This window comes from Xiphias gladius, chromosome 1 (genome assembly GCF_016859285.1).
Source record: "Xiphias gladius isolate SHS-SW01 ecotype Sanya breed wild chromosome 1, ASM1685928v1, whole genome shotgun sequence".
NCBI lineage: Eukaryota > Metazoa > Chordata > Actinopteri > Istiophoriformes > Xiphiidae > Xiphias > Xiphias gladius.
The window spans coordinates 5,697,376-5,714,939 of record NC_053400.1 but is presented as its reverse complement, the minus strand read 5'-3'; the positions used below and the strand labels follow the sequence as shown (position 1 = coordinate 5,714,939).

The 17,564-nt window shown below is 39.8% G+C and overlaps 1 protein-coding gene across 1 annotated transcript in view; it reads left to right on the top strand.

Annotated features, from left to right (window-relative positions):
- si:ch211-186j3.6 (neural-cadherin) overlaps nucleotides 1-17,564 on the top strand; it is a 299,335-nt gene that overhangs the window by 129,551 nt on the left and 152,220 nt on the right. The window contains exons 9-15 of the mRNA XM_040139108.1: nucleotides 779-947; nucleotides 1,820-1,990; nucleotides 3,240-3,412; nucleotides 5,021-5,188; nucleotides 7,396-7,645; nucleotides 12,904-13,031; nucleotides 14,118-14,304. Of these exons, the coding sequence (XP_039995042.1) occupies nucleotides 779-947; nucleotides 1,820-1,990; nucleotides 3,240-3,412; nucleotides 5,021-5,188; nucleotides 7,396-7,645; nucleotides 12,904-13,031; nucleotides 14,118-14,304 (1,246 nt within the window). The remainder of the gene's footprint in view (nucleotides 1-778; nucleotides 948-1,819; nucleotides 1,991-3,239; nucleotides 3,413-5,020; nucleotides 5,189-7,395; nucleotides 7,646-12,903; nucleotides 13,032-14,117; nucleotides 14,305-17,564) is intronic.

Genomic DNA, 17,564 nt, shown 5'->3' with positions numbered 1-17,564 from the left:
GAAATGCACCAACATACGATATATTTGTATGTAGTACAAAAAAAACAATGTCCGACAGAACTTTGAATATTTAGTCACTGCCCTTTATACAGCTCCTTTTTAATGGGCAGTTTATTAAGATATTTACTCATCGAAAGATCATGAACATATCAAACATTAGTTCACTTTAAACAGCATTTGTGAAATAAATCTATTCTTTAAAGCATTTCCATTTTACCATTTTTCTAGCAGACTTGATAATAGAGCTGACAGAACTACCTAATTCATATTATATTTTTTGTAACATCTCACTCAAAATTTGCTTTGAAAACAACCGCAGCTGTTTTTGGGTATACTGCTAAAGGCTCTCTGTGCAGTGTTGGCCCCATTTCCAATTAAAAGATTTTTTTTCAGGACTAAACACACCTGGTAATTAACAGGTTTACCAAAGTGCAAGAGCTACGTTGAGCACATCATAAAGGCATAAGGGCTCCAAGACCACTAACACACTACCACCATCTACCATATAAAGGATAAACAAATGTAGAAAAAAAAAATGGATGAAACTGTGGATCTCTTTCTGTATTCCCTCATCATTTTGTCCCTGTTACACTTTTTGTCCCATTGGTAAATAACCTCTACTCTGTCCTTTCAAAATAAATAACATTCCACCTCCCACACACTCTTGCTTACTGTTTCAATAGAATGGAGTATTAATCTAAGTTACTCAATACCTACGTTGCCATGATCTTGTCTTCCTCCCACCTGTTCTCTCTGCCCACTGTCTCATTCTCCTCAGTGTCAGCAGTACAGAGAGAGCACGTCGGTCCTGGAGAACCAGCCAGCGGGGACGTTTGTTCTGCAGGTTCATGCTGTGGATGCTGACGAGGGCTCCAATGGCAGGGTGGCATACGGCTTCATGCACAAAGACTCCACCGTGCCTGCCTTCAGTATACACCCTGACACTGGTACTGCAATGCACACAAACAAAACTTACAGAGGAGTACACACTTTTATCCCAGTGGGAAGTCTTGCAGGCTTAAATCCTTTCAGCATATCTATCATGCTTGACACAGTACAAGAAGGCATGCAGAGTGTCAATTTAAAGCTAAGATATTGTAGATCATACTAGACAGAATGAAATGTACAGTAATTGTCATTTTGCAGCTAAAGGAAAGGATCATAACTCAAAGCCTAGTGGCTAGATGTGCAGTAAATACTAAGTGTGTAAATATTCCGTGGTTTCATCTCATTGGAATGGCCTTCAGAAACCAGAAACTCAGTTTTGTTTTTCTTTTTTTGAGGTGGGGTGGGGTTGTATACTCTGCTTTTAAAAATTGGAACCAAAATTAAAAAAAGGAAAAAGTATTAGCAACAATAATCCAGGGGCCAAAAACTGCAACACTGAGCCTGTGCATGAGGCAGGTTTCTTCCCGTGTGTTTGCAAGTTTACACGTGGTAAAGTTGCTTCGTTATGTCAGAGGCTTGGATACAAAGCCAAAAAAAGAAAACTCATACGTACCAAATAACATAATCTTTCACTTGAGTAGCAACAGAATTTTTAGTGGAGCAAATATTGTAAATGTAATCACAAAAAATCTTTTCTAAAATAAAGAATTAAGATAACTGTCTTTGGGTTTGATAATAACTACTTTTGAAAAACTCTCATATCCTTTCTTATTCTGCTCCTCATCTGCCAAGCTTTCTATAAAGTTTAGCCTTGAGGGAAACAGATGAAATCATTTTAGTGTTAAATTGCAAATGCTCTGGGGACATGAGACCACGCGGTGTTTGCTATGATTTAGCTGTCAGATCAACCTTTTTATCTCGGCGTCTCTAGGAGTAATTGTGACAGCAAGGAAATTTGACCGCGAACGCCAGCGGGAGTACGCGGTGACAGTGACCGCCACGGACCAGGCAGCTGACCCACTGATCGGCATTTGTCAGCTCACCATCCTCATCCTGGACCAGAACGACAACAGTCCCAAGTTCGAGAACATCCGATATGAGTGTAAGTAGATAATAGTATGAATGAGGACTGAAGTACGGTGACTGAGAGAGCTCAGGCCACTGCAATTTACGGTAGAAAGGACACATGCAAATGACAAGCAAGACAAGCAAAGGAAGAAAACATCTTCACTATTTCAACCCTGTCTCCTAACAAATTATGTTTCTATACAGCCAAACTTCAACAGCAAATGCGTTTTTTTCTGGGGTTTTTTTGGAATGAATGAAGCGCTGCGTTTTTCAGCAGCAGCAGAATCCCCAGGATGTGGCTGGTAAGGGATGGTGGGCATAAAAAGCACACATCTGCCACACGGGAGTTCGCATCCACAGTCCCATCTGCGGTTTAGGCAGCAAAAGTACTTTGGTTAAGGTATGGGAATGTTTGCGGTTTTGGTTAAATGTAACTAAACAACTGTATTAAACCAGACCACAATCCTTCCCTAATCTGAACCAAATACTGTGAGTGCCTGAGCGAAAAACCATTAAAAAAGGTTTGTAACGCTGGAGTCAGTACAAGTGGATATTGTACAGCTGGATCGGATACTTGGTGGAAAACAAACAAGTTGTCTTTGAACATTTTACTGATATGTTCAGTATCAACGCATTTGTGAATTGCCAGATATGTAAATGAACAACATTTCCTTATCACATTAACGGATAACATGATCATTTAGTACAACAAACATTATTTTTTTTTGCAGTTTAGCTGTAATCTTTAGGAGACTTTTGTTTTGACTATTTTAATAACTAAAACAGACAAATTAGCTAACAATGTTTATTTTAGTAATATTGTGATGGCATGATTCCAGTATTACAGGCAATACTGGCTGCACCTAACCTTAGCTATTACCATTTATCGGTGTGTTCATCAGGTTTTAGAGTCCCCTCGAAATCTCTTCTGTGATGTAACTCTAACCATTTTGTACTCACTTGGAGTGTCTCTGTATTTTCCATTTTTTTTTTTTTTCTGTATTTGCAGTTATCGTCTTCATGCAGTAGGTGTTGTCAAATTTGTGAATATATTTCTTAATAATCTTGTGTTTTATTAGTTTGCAGCATTTTTTTTTCCTAAACATGACACGTGCTGTCACAGTGGTGAAGATTTTTTTAGTTCTTTGTGTTTTCTTAAGTTGCAGCGCATTGATCCTACTTCCCACTGATCCCACTGTACTGACAAATAAAGTTTAAAAGACAACAAATTAAGGGCTCACAGAACCACTGAGGCATAAACCACACTCCTCCTTCTCCCATAGACTTCCTCCGTGAAGATACCATGATTGGGACTAGTTTCTTGCGGGTGGCAGCTCATGACGATGACTTTGGCACCAACGCAGCCATCACATACTCTATGTCCAGTGAACAGCCGGAATACCTCAGGGTCAACCCCCTGACAGGCTGGGTGTATGTCAACCAGCCCATCTCTCAGGTATACACCCACTGTATGCACTGATCAGCCACAACATCAAAACTGGTAACTGTTTTTAATTTCGTGGCTGATCGGTGTACAAATGGATAAAATCAAACTACATTTAGGACAGTTTCATCTTACTATTTAAAAAGCTTCCATCAGACAGTTTGCTATGTATGTAGGAGCTTATGCTGTGTTTCATTTACCGCAGATATGTCAAGCAACTGTGTGAATAACCTGTTGAATCCTTCATCTGTTTGGCTTATTTTACAAAGATTATTGGATGCCATGGGGGCTAATCATGCCTATGGGACCACTCCAAATGGCACAAAAACACTTCAAGGAAATTATGTAATTTCATATTTCCCACTCAAGAACTCATATGAAGCTCCCAACTAACTTCAGATTGCAACTAAACCGACATGCTACTTCTCCCAGTATACGGCCAGAAAAGCAAATAGGGTATCTTAGCATTCAAGCACGTTAGTGCTGACAGTGATGGGGCAGAAGTCCAGTGGCCAGTAGCAGACAGTCAGCCCTAATATGTGATAATGTCCTCACTGGAGCCTTTTGTTTGGCATCAGGAGAAATAACATTGCTGATATTTTCCTCACTTCACTGCGTCTAACCCTTTGCCTCACTACAAGCAAGAAAAACAATCTTGGTGGGAACATGAACAAGCATTAGAGGAAACCGCCACGTAGTGTGCACAAAACAAGTCTGTGCCGTAAATGCCACAATGATGAAAGCACAAAAAGCAAAAACTCACCATCTTCTAGTGCCAAGAGGAATGGAATGTCTGTACCCTCAGCACCTCGCATCTTACACTAACACCCGGCACAATGCCAGTAATTTTGGGTGAGAGAATGGTTCAGTAGAGCATATCCATGTTTGAAGATATACAAAAATTTTCCACTAATGGGAACAACTTCATACAGTATAATACACATGCAGTCACTGCCTACATGTTCATTTCAGCCTTTGTAAATGTGACAATCTCAGTTGTCTTAATTGTTAAGACGAGTGATTGAATTTTCTCTGGCGATCTCATGTGAAAAACTGGCTCTGTGAAAAACAATTTTTCATTCATGAATTTGAAACACCTTTAAAGGGGCAGAATGGGTAAATGACCTTCATCACATGGTGCACAAAGCAGAAGGCCCTAAATAAAATTGAAAAAAAGTGTGTCAGCATAGTTTATTTTTGTTGTGCAACATACATCAATTAACTCACATTTGGAGTATAAACTTGTGGTTTAATTCTTTTTTTTAGTTACTAAAACAGACAATTTCCTCTGATTACAGTGGCTAAAGCTAATTGCTTTTGTTAGGTTTACAAAACTCTGCTGCTCTACAGTGGGCTATGTCACCCAATCAGTACAGTTTTCTTTAAGTATGTTTGTTTATACCCGAATGCAGCCCACAGTCAATTTCTTGCTGCACAGAAGTGTGGAAAATGGCTTTCTTGATGAAATCTGTATGATGTAGATTCACAATGTTTATCAGCCTTTACGGAAGCTGTAGTTATCACTGTGAACTTACACCCACTGGCAACATAAGGATGCGCCATCGAGTGATCTCCTCTCCTGTTTTTCTGCTCTTTGCCTGTGTGGACTTTCTGCCACAGAGGACCTACATCACCAGGGAAATTGTGGCTACGGACGGGGGGAACAGGAGCAGTTCAGTGGAGCTGGCCGTTACCATCACCAATGTGAAGAATCAGCCTCCACAGTGGGCGAAAGACAGCTACAGCGTGGTCATACCGGAAAACACTGTCCGAGACACACCCATCGTGGTACGTTGGGGTGGGGATGTGGTAGTTAGAAGATGCAGGAAGCAGATGCACAAACACTTAAGGATGCATCTCTAGCCAACACATAAGAAAGGTGTTTGTACACTTTTAAAAATATAGAAAAAGGCAAAGCATGTTCATTTATAAAATGTGGCAACTTTCAAAAGAGGGGGTGTTGACCCAAAGGGCAGACGAGCAGGTTTGTGACTGGAATGTTGCAGCTTCAAGCCCCAGACTGGCAGGATAAATCTGACCGGGGAAAGTGACACTGAACCGCAGTGCTTGCCCCTCCCTCATCACAATCACAGAGGCGCTCTTGAGCAAGGCCCTTAACCCCAACTGCAAAAGAGATCTTGTCTGTCTGTGAAACTCCTCTGAACTAATAAAAGGTTTTCAACTTAAAGTGCTTGTCCTCCACTTTTAATCAAAACAGAGACAGTAGCCTTCAGCCAATAGCTGCACTCAGAAATGTCAGTGCAGCTCAGCTCAAAGCACAGAAAATTTGACAAAGGCGCAGGACCATTGCAACATACCACATATTTATATTATAATGGATGAGGCATGTGCAAAAGCTGTTAGTTGTTATAAGATGGTTACCAAATACGAGAAAGTGGCAACAGATACCCACACCAAAAATGAATTGTGTGCAAACTGAACACTGAAATAACAATGTTTGACATCCTTTTGTACAGCTAAAACACACTATGGTACTGTAAAGTTCTGGCTCAGTCTTTTCCAAACATGTTTGTTGCTCTCTAATCCCTCGGTTCCTGTTCCTCTCTATGGTCAGCTATCAGATATTGACCAAAAATGTCTTTTTCGTAAGACAAGGGCAGCAGTCAGTTTTGTGTAGAATTCAAAAACACCCTTAATTCCATTCCTAAAGCTTCATTATGTGGCAGTTCAGATGTATCCCATCAACGGGATTTGATCATTCAGAGGCAGTGCATTTTCATGCCCCAAACACATTTTCTAATCAACAATATTTTCAAAGTATCTCTTGAAAGCAATTAATTCCATTAAAGTTGCTGCTGAATGCTATTAACCAAAAGATGGACATGAAAGGACAGAGCAGAGTACTTTACATGAGAATGCGTTTGTGTGTGTTTCATTGGGTTTGTGATGCTGATAGAGGGAGGGAGAAAGAGAAAGAGTGTGGTCCTTACCATACAATGTATTAATCGAGATGGCAGCTCAGTGTTGATTTGACTGTTATGCAAAGATGCAATGGCTCTCATCGGGTTGTAATAGCGCTACTGTGGAAATTTGAAGTTATTATGCCCTAAATCAGCTCATACAGTAATCAGCGTGTTTGCCAGTTCTGCATGACTAATAGGGTGTCTCATTATTGTAGCTCGGCAGGTTGAATGGATACAGCTAGGTCACCCATAAGAAAAGCTACATCACGTCCAAGATGGCATTTTTGATTTTAATTGGGGTGTGTGTGGCATCAGCTTTGAGTAGCCTCTCCTTAATTAGTTGAGGGAGAATGCATGATGAAGAGCAGAGTGTATTTCCCTTTGATCCCACAGGATTTCAGCATGTTGTTGTCTAGTCTAACAGCTTGAGACTTACTGCCTTAACATTTTATTGTTCATTATCATGGGCTATAAAACACTTTTTCCGTTTGGGCAGATCATTTGTCACTACCTAGAATGCAAACTTCCATTGAAGCTCAGCAGCAGCTGTCCTCTTTTCCATGTCCTGAGGATCACTGCTGGCATTCAGCATTTTTCTAGCTCTCAAAATTGATAATTGGAAATATGCAAAATTTCTGTCAAATGCAAATTACTGGCAGTTTTTTGGATCACTTACACCACAAAGTGATCATGGGTTACTAAATTTATTGCAAAAGAGAGAAAATGACAACTACACATTGAGACTAATTGCCCATGTTTACATGCGTATGCCTTTACATTAGCATGGACACAGGGCAAATCTATATTTTCAAAATCTTTTTCAGGTTTTGGACAAGATGAGTGGTCAGAGTAGTTTGCATTTGTAGTGTTACCTTACGTCATGCAACTCCAACAACTGAGAATCAAGTAAGAGAGTGGTGTTGACCATGGATTTTCACTGAGACCAGTACTGGCAGTAGACCATTACTAAAAGTCCCACAGTGGCATGCAAGCTGAAATACGTGAGATATCCTATCATTCTGAAATGTTACCTTCCATGTTACCCTCTATCCTCATCTCTGTTTCAAACAGACCATCAAAGCCACCTCCCCGCTTGGGGATCCCAGGGTGACTTACAATTTGGAGGACGGAATGGTGCCAGAGACCAACATGCCAGTTCGCTTTTACTTGACCCCCAACCGAGAGGATGGCTCGGCCTCCATCCTGGTGGCAGAGCCACTGGACTACGAGACCACCAGAAACTTCATGCTGCGGGTTCGAGCTCAGAATGTCGCTGCCGTACCATTGGCAGCCTTCACGACGGTCTATGTTAATGTCACAGGTGGGCCTTCTTATAAATGTTCTTTATTTTATTTTAATTTATTTTACCAATCCCCAAATGTTACTGTTTTCTTTGTAGCTCACATCCTGTTGTGTAAAATGAAAGGTTTTGTGGGGCTTTGTGTAATAAAATTCACTGCAGAAACACTGACCAGCAGTATGACGTATGTAAGGTTATAGGAAAAGAGGTAAAACTGGGTGTTTGATTATTTAATTGATGGCTTAGATATAAGCTAAGGGACGAGAGAATGGATTTTACATGATTAATTTGCAAGATGAGCTTAATGGACTTTTTAGAACATAAATAACAAAGAAGGACAGACACAGTCAAGAGCAGCATCAAGCACTATGCTTATTCAAAAACTGAAACTGAACCAGCCTCAGGATCCAGTCAAGGTCTAGGAACTTATATATTACAAAAGTTCAAACCCAGAACAACTGACGCACATATTATCATTTTTCAGTATGATCACCTAATATGTTTTGAGTCACTAATGTAACAATGGTATTGTCTATATGCTTATTGTTTTTTTATTCTCACCCTCATCATTCAACATGGACAATCTCACTGTATTAGCCCTTTCTATGCTCATTTTCATTTTAGGTACAATTGCCTCGTACCGTGACTGAGTACGATTGCCCCCCTTTTCCACTCCCCCGCTGGCCAGCATTCACATTAGCAATGCTGTTCAATACCGGAGTACACTTGCGTATCTACACACTCTGATGCAGTTGGTTTGCGATCTTCCGATAAGAGTACACGTGTAAATAACTATTTGACATTTGTTTTCTACACTCAAGTGTAGAAAAGCAGCATTTTTCTGTTGTTCTGTTCCACCCACCTGCATGTAATAACTCTGAGCATTGTTGTGTTCAGTTGTGATTGTATGTTTTTGTCTGCCCTGATTTCAGGCAAGCATTTCATTACTCATTAGACCAGAGAGATCCTTTTGTGGCCATGCTTTAACGGGACAGTCGAATAGTTATGATGTTACATTCTGAATAGCAGTCTACTTCCGTGCTTTTCATCTTGGCCACCACGTTAAGAGGAAAGAGTGTCCAAACAGCCCGCGGCGCCTAAGTGTGTCGCCTATTTTTTTCAGTGTGACACGCAGTTCTCAGCAAAAGCAGTGAAAATCACCTGTTGATAGTCATACTTAAATCATACAAGTAACATTACACTTTTCACTACAGTTTCAATGTCTATATCTGTAGAATAATGTATGTCCCAGACATGAAAAAAATATTATTATTTTTTTTTACTCAATATTTCCTCTATCAAAGGCAAACTCAACGTAGAAAGATAGGGCTGGCAGCAGCGGCGACACAGCAGCATTTCAGCGAGGTAGCCGGGTACACATGAACCGCACTCAAGACCACCTTTTCAAGTGGACCGGTATGGTACACAGTGTTCACACTTCAGAAGACCTATACTTTGGGGTTCGGATCCAGGCCTGGGACCCTGATGTGACTGCCCGCTAAACTGCCTGTACAACACAATATTTGTTCCACAACTGAGGCCGTGGACAGAGAAAGAATAAAGAGCATTGGGGAAGAACAGAAGGGTTAGTCATATCGTAGTGCTCTCCAAGACCAGTTGTCCATTTTCCATTGGACTTGTTTAAATCTTGGATTCCAAAGCTACACAAATCCAAATTATTTGCAGATCTCACGTGCTGTTTTGAGTGTGAGCCAAAGAGTGCAGCATACAGTAAGTGTATGTTTAATCCCACTGCCCCAAGAAATTTCACCAGGGACTAGTCGCTCTCCTAAACTCTTCTTCATTTTTCATCTTCAGCAAAGAATGTCAGTTTTCACCTCTCTATCATTCTCTATCATGTCTATCATTATTTTATGATGCGTCTAAATTTTAGCCTGGTGTCACTGTATCTGTTAATGCTCAGCCCCTGGCTTCAGATGCGATCCTCATTGCTTAATATGGTGGTGTTGCTAGCCCGTGACCCTGCTCCTCAGAATAACTCTGCCTACCCCACATGCCCCACACCCTCCTGCATTTAATCCCCTGACACATGCCCACACACACACACACACACACACACACACACACACACACACACACACACACACACACACACACACACACACAAATGCATACCCCATTCCATCAAATTGGTATTAATCCAGTGAGAAATAATTAATTCACACAGACCCTCTCTCTTGTCTTCCCTCCCTGTCCCTTTCCTAACTTCCACTTCTACTGTTTTCGCTCACCCCTCCTCCCCCTTATCTGTATTAATAAGAAAACCCTTTGACTCCTCCAGAGGCAATGTGGTTGAGGCAAGGAGGGAGGTCTGTAATGGATTTAAGGCCCCATTTTTAATTCATAGATTAAGACATTTGGTTAGAAGAAAGGCAAGGAAAAAATGGCACATGAAGCAACATTAGATTTAATGTGTTAGTCTATTCCAGTTTTTCCTGTAATACTTTTGGCCTTAAATCAACTATGTTAAAATTTAGGTTCTGTTATTATGTTATTCCTAAGAGGTCACATTCTGTCTCACTGATCCTTGGTGGTACCTGCCTTTGACCCTCCTCATGATGCCAATAAGGCATGGAAAATAAAAAAACAGTACCCCAATAGAAACTAACACAAGGAGAATGCTGGAAAGTGATTGTCACACTAGGTATAACAAAGAAAAATTTAGCAGGGTACAAAGGAAACAGGAGAATTATATAAACGGGGATTGGTTGACAGGGAACAGCAGGGACAGTCAAGTTGATTTGGAACAGGTGTGGATGATCAAGGGGTGGGAGACACATGACGGCAGGAACTGCAATGACAAGAGACATGAGTATTTCAAAATAAAACAGGAAACAAGGCATGTAATGAACCTACCGGGAGACCACAGTGAAACAAATTAAACATTCATGCAAACTAGGAAGAAATCTTATCATGTCCCCTGCAGCGGCCAGATCTTAACATTATACGGTATAGCTTCAGGCTTGCATTTTGATGAAGGTCCAAAATCAACCACTATCCAGGCTGCTGGAGGACTGAAGCTGTTTTGAAGGAGTTTGGTGCACCAGCGACAAACAGCTTTGATATTCATTGCCAGTTGTTTTAAATTAAGTTTTTTAAATTTTTCCACAACCTACAAAATAACTTTTAAGAAATATTCAGAAAAAAAGAAGTACAGTAAATCGCATAGTTTATGTAGCTTGATATGGTGGGCCTTCAGACCGCAAATGAGAGTTTGAAGGCTTAGCAGAAACCAAAACACTGCACATCAGTTTCAAATACTCTGAGACAAGAATTTACAACTGCCTCACAAAGGTAATAATAATAATATTATCTTTTGTTGCAATGATTTGAGGTAAAAGGGAGAAATACAGCTTTCATTAAAAGGAAATCTACTAGGAATGAGAACATATTAGACTGGCCAATGCAGTTTAGGTTTTTTCTTTCTTTTTTACGGAAGTTCAACGAGGTGGTAGTAGTAGTAAGTGCTAAGTAAACTTTATTTTTGATAGCAAACCACAATTACACAGTGGTTTGCTATTACACATAAAAGTAGTAATTACACATGTGAATAGTACAAGCTCAATACAAGTTGGAAAATAGTTATAAATTCCAACTGAAATGACCTAATACTGAGACGAAGACTGTTCCATTGTACTGGAGCTAAGAGAGTAGAAGCACAATCCGTTTTCAGCAGGACTGCAGAACTTGCAGCTTGTATCCTTCTGCCAGCACATCAGAAGAGTGGCGTTACAGAATATGGAGTTGAGTATATGGGGATCAGAAATGTACAAGGGATCCAAACGATGAATGGCTCGAAAAATAATTAACAGGATCTTGAATGGAATTCTAAAATGCTCTGGAAGTCTCTGCAGTGAAGCCAGGACTGGAGAAATATGCTCAGTACATTTGGTGTTGCCCAGAAACCATGCTGGTGCATTCTTGTCCAGATGGTGATGGTCTTCTGCATAATAATTTAGACATAAACAAAAAGGTGAAACAATCTAGGATTTGGTCAGTTTTATTTTCAGGCTGTGTTATTTTAATTTTAGCAACATTTCATAGCTGCAGAAAGCCAGGATAGGGGCCGAACCAAAACAGACAGGCTCATTAACAGTAATCAGAAGACAGTGGACATTAACTCCTAAAACCTCTTTTTTTTTAAGTATTTTTGGTGGTAGAACATTTAAATTAGATGAGGGCAGATGGATGTGAGGCACAATGTCAAGTAATTCATTTAGAGAAATAGGGGTAACCTGATTTAACAGAATTGATGATGGGTCGGCAACAGGTAAACAAGAATTAGCCAGCTGAATAAAGGACTTAGGTGTGTTTTTTCTTTCAACAAAGTAATTTAAGAACATCTGACATTCAATGATCCATGGTATTGGTTTTGAAGGATGTCAAACCTTGTTCCATGTGTACAATACATACTGGCCCTGTTCATACCTGGCAGTAACATGCGTCTTGGGTAATCTGAATCTGAATCTCCGAAAGCAAAGCATTTCCCATGCCTAGTCTGCCAGATATTAAAATAGCAAGAAGAAATCAAAACAATACAGACTGAGTATATCCCTGAAAATTTCAGACGTTGTGACAAAAACCAGTTTATGCGACTTGTATGACTTGTACTTGTTCAGAATGAGTATGTACATCCGTTTATGCAGAGGACGTTGTTGAGTAGGCGGTCCTTCAATGTGGCCACATTCCGTACATGGTTACCAAAGTCTCTTAAAAATATAACTGCGTCATATTTTAAACAAAAAGTTGAAATAAAATCAGAAAAATAAACTATTTGGTATGTGCAGTGATGAATAACAACACAGCAGAGATGTTACAACTGATTTGTAACATCAATGTTTCAAAGGTTAGATGTTTTTCCATTGTGATTAGACTATGGTCCATGTGTCCTTTCAAACACATCTAGTCCATCTCCCTGACCAGCCTAAAAGGATTAAAAATCTACAGTTGGGAAGATGAAGCTCGGCCAAAGGGCTAATGGATATGTGTGAAACATTGGAGACACGGTGTGATAAGCTGGAAATTACATGTAAAAAAAGTGATTTTTGTAATTACAGTAATTATCAGTGCTGTTCAGACAAAGGCTGAGTTGAATTGATGTAATTTCAATATGGCAGGGAACTAAAGGCTGAGACGAGTATTTCCATGTGTGCTGCCATATATTGTGTCTAACTACTGTTAATCCAAAAAAATAAATAAATTATTTTTTTCAGTATACCCTAAGCACACACTCTCTTCCTGTCCTCTTCCTTCTCCAGATGTAAACGACAATGTCCCATTTTTCGCTTCCTCCATCTACGAGGCCTCGGTCACTGAAGGGGCAGAATCAGGAACTTTGGTTTTCCAGGTTTCAGCTAATGACCTAGACTTGGGTCTGAATGGCAAGGTGAAAACAGACTTGTACATGCACACACAGACACACATACTGTGGTAAAAGTGGCAATCTTGCTCTTTCAGCATGGTCAGCTGAATGGATTGTTTAGAATTCAGATCCTTTTGAACAAATGCACTCTATTATTTTCAGTCTCCCTCTGTTTTTGATTATCCAAAATGTGATTTCCTTGCTGTGTAAACTAGCAGTAATTTGGTGGGATTGCTGTGCAAGCAATGTCACTTTACTGTTTGTCTTTCTTAGCCAAAAAAATGTTCATTTTTCTTCCTCTCACTTTTTTGGCATCTAACTAGTCCCACGCCGTTCCTCGTAGAAACTCCAGTCAAATGTCAAAACGTGCAGCTCGATAGCTTGAGAGATCGAGAGCTATGAGATATGTCTCATAATTTCCAAAGTAGTCAATGTTTTGTTGGCAATTTTTCCCCATAGAAATGACAGAGTGTTCAGAGGCTAGAGTGGGGGACAGCACAACCAAAATGGGAGAAGGTGTTAAACTGTTCTGAAAATTTTCTGTTTAACTCGTCCTCATGGCCACAAATTTCACTCTGATGTCTGTGGTGTTTAACACTTGACTGACAAGTCCTGCTACAAACTGTTTTCCATTCCATACATACACATAATCCAACAGTTTTCGCTGGACATATTTTATAGTACAGTTTTGGTCAGCACACATTCGACAGTTAATTTCAGTTGGTGGGTTCTAGCTGGCTCCATACACATGCACACACACACACACACACACACACACACATAAACACACACACACACACACACACACACACACACACACACACACACACACACACACACACACAAATGACTATTTTTTTGTAATTGAGACTCCAGCTCAACAGATTTTCACAATGCAATCCAAAATAAATGATGGTAATTGTGAGGAAATCTGTCGATTAAAAAAATCATTTTCTTCATTTTAGCAGCCAGCAATGCAGTTTAGCATCAGCTTTTCCCAAAGCAGGCAATCCCACCGCATTTTCTTCAGAAATTGTATTTTCTAGTTACTTGTGTTTTAGCACTTAACCCTCTGTATAATTGTGTCTGCCCCAACCCCCCACCAACCAGATCTCCTACTCCTTGCTGGAGGATCGCAGTGGGGACTACCAGCAGTTCCGTATTGACCCAGAGCTGGGATTCATCTACACACAGACTGTGTTTGACCGCGAGACCAAAAGCTCCTACCTACTGGAGGTTCAGTCTGTGGATGGCTGGGAGTCAGCGCGGCCTGGCAAACATGGACTGCCCAACTCTGGTAAGCAAACCCGAAACTACACTAAACATTCAACTGAATTGATGGTTCAGTTCTGATTGCTTTGCTGTTTTTGCAGTATGCCCAGTGAGTGTTAAGAAAGCAATTGTAAAAGCTGTGATAAAGTAGCTAGGTTGAATTGCTATTGTGTTATAGCTGTCAGTGTCAGTGAAAAAGAGGTGAATTTGGATATTAGTATAAAACATCGAGAACATCAAATAATTCAATTATCCCCAATAAGTTTTAACTTGCACTCTAATAGTATGTAATAGTATCTTACAAAAAGGCAAGTCACTTCTGTAGTAAAATAAAAAACAATAATATGTGGACACCTGAAAATCACAGACATTGTTGAACACCTAATTAAACTGCTGCTATAACAGACCCTAACACTCTACTAGGATTGCTTTCCACCTGATGTTGGAACCTGTCTTGAGGGATTTGCTCCCATTTAGCCACAAGAGCATTAGTGGGGATGGCCTGTGGTGTTTGGTGATGTTGGCTTCAAATCAAAGGTATTGGATGGGGTGGATATCAGGGCTCTTTGCGCACCAGTAAATATCTTCCTCAAAAAAAGTGGGGAAACCATTTCTTTATGGAGCTGCCATTGTGCACAGTGGTATTGTCATGTTGGAACAGAAGTTGTCTTTCCCAAGCTGTTACTATAGTTTTGAAAGCACACCATTTCTAAAATATCATTGTACCCTATATGGAAGCAAGTCATTGCCACAATAATTCAGCAACTGAATTCCACATTTTGAGATATAATCACTATTGAAAATTTAGTGTTGATATTTAAATACCACTGAATTTATTGAACTGAAATATTTGATTTTGCAAACCACCTTTCTTTTCATCAGCGTTTCTTTTCTTTCATTCATGGGACATATTCAAGAGCTATATTGAAGTTGCTCCATTTCAATAAGCTCCATTCAGATCTAAAAATTCAAGTCGAGTCAAAAACTCTGGTTCCTCAAATAGGTTTGGTCAAATTCAGACACTAAATTCCAATATGTAAAATTCAGATCTGAACATCCGTGACACCAAGGAAAAGCATATAAACCTGAACATATGTAGCATTACAATTTCACTTAATTGGAACAAAAGGGCTTAGCCCAAACCATTAAAAACTGCCCCAGTCCATTCATCCGCCAAAGAGTTGGAACTATGCATTCAGTCAGGTAGTGTTCGCCTTACTTAATCACAGTTTACCAAACACCTGTTTCCCGTTAGATTTCAAATTAATGACGTATGAATCATCACTCCAGACTAGACCTTCCAGTGCTCTAGAGTCCGAATGTGCCTTTACACCTTACCAACCAAGGCTTGGCATCAGAAACGATGACCTTAGCCTTGTGTGCCACCGCGCAGCCATGGAAATCCCTGTAATGAAGCTTTAACAGTGCCACATTAAAAGTCAGCGAGCTCTTCAGTAAAATCCATTCCACTGCAAATATTGGTATATTCAGATTTCCTGGCTGTATGCCTGATCTTTTGAGCCTTTTAGCACTGGCTGATGCAGCTGAACCCACAAACTCTAATACTTTCTTCATATAATGTATCAAATAATACCGCAGTCGCTTAAGTTACGAAATTTATATTTAGCAGTGTAATACATTTTTGTACACCTCTCTCCTGAAAAGTTGTCAGACTTTTATATTACCTATGTCATTTTTTTCTGATATACGATCTTTAGTAGCAGTTCATTTCAAACATGAGTTCATTTCACCGGTTGTAGAATCATCAGCTTCTATGTAAAGATGCAAACAGACTGATATAATTGCAGACATGATTCAGATGCTGTTGATATCAAAGTTGCAATCCAGTTTATTTAGTGAATGTGGTTGAACAAGAGGACAAGCACAAAGGAGGAGAGAGCTGTAGACAGCTACTCTGCAGACTTCATTCAAGGCTCCAAGTCTTCATTGAAGGCAGCAATAATCTCTGTTTTCTTCTTTCTGTCTCTTTCCCACATCTGTTCATCTCTCCCTACTGAAGGACCAAAGGCCAGCTTTCTCTTTCAGTCTGCTCCCTCCTTCATCTCTCCATTTCTCTCTCATTTGCTGCCAGATGAAATGCATACATGCTCCAATGGTAGAATAGAGACATGAAGAAATGAACAGCTGTTGAGACAGATGGGTGGATGGAGAGAGGTGTTGAGGAAACAGAAAGACAAACCAGGATATATTTTTAATAAATATGATCATAGATTATTAACAGATCCTCTCTCTAGGTTTGGCTCACATGGCAATGTAAACAGAAGTTAAATATTAAGCAGAGCAGAGACTGAGAAACTGTAGTAAATCTTTGGGAGCTATTTATATTTACTGTATTTATTTATTTCTCTGTTATGGCTATTAAATGAAGTGGCATGAAGAAGGATGGGTGACAGGTAAATTAACAGGTACTTAACACGGATGCACACATGGAGACACACACACACATGTGCATGTCAATCTCTGATATAACGATTTCCACAGGGAGATCATTTCAGTGTGGCCTGAGTGACTTTTGATCAACAGTCTGGTAAACCTGTAAGGAAACATACCTCAGCGGATCTTGAAAGGCTGATCTCAAATCAGGCTGAAAAAAAAATTCCTGTTCTCTGTTCTGAAAGAAACCGAAAATGCAGAAATAGAAATCTGATTTGTAAGAGCATGGCAACAAACCAGGGTGGCATGTAGGCTTTCTCATTAAAAAGCGGGCAAAATACCAAACTGCACCCTCAATGACTGATGAAATGGGAATACATTTTTCCAAAGATTATTAAAAATCAGTTTTAGAATAAATCAGATTTATCCCCTGACACACCTAAATCGTTGGCTGTTTTATCCCTCCTATTCAGCTTCATTTGTTAAATATGATGGGAAAGCCCTGATCGCTAAGAAAGAACTAATTTTTGCTCTTAATTCTGAAAAAAAATTCCAGGTTACTTGTGACCATTGCTCGAATTGAGCTGGTACTCCAAAGTCCCAGCACATCTGATTTACCCTCCTGGAGAACCTTGGTACTTAACTAAGCTAAAAGTAGTTGCTGATTTATCTGCCTGGACTGTTGTTGAAACAAGTGCCCCTGTAAACATTATGGCCTTGCTCCAGTGACAGACTTCCTCATTGTAATCACTACTTGGGCTATTAATTAATTACATTTTAGGATTTGGTTTTATTGAATTCTACATCAAAATATATTTGTGCATTCTTGACAACTTCACAACAAGCTTGTATCCTTCAGCTCTGTATAATAAAGTTACAGCTGTGCTGGAA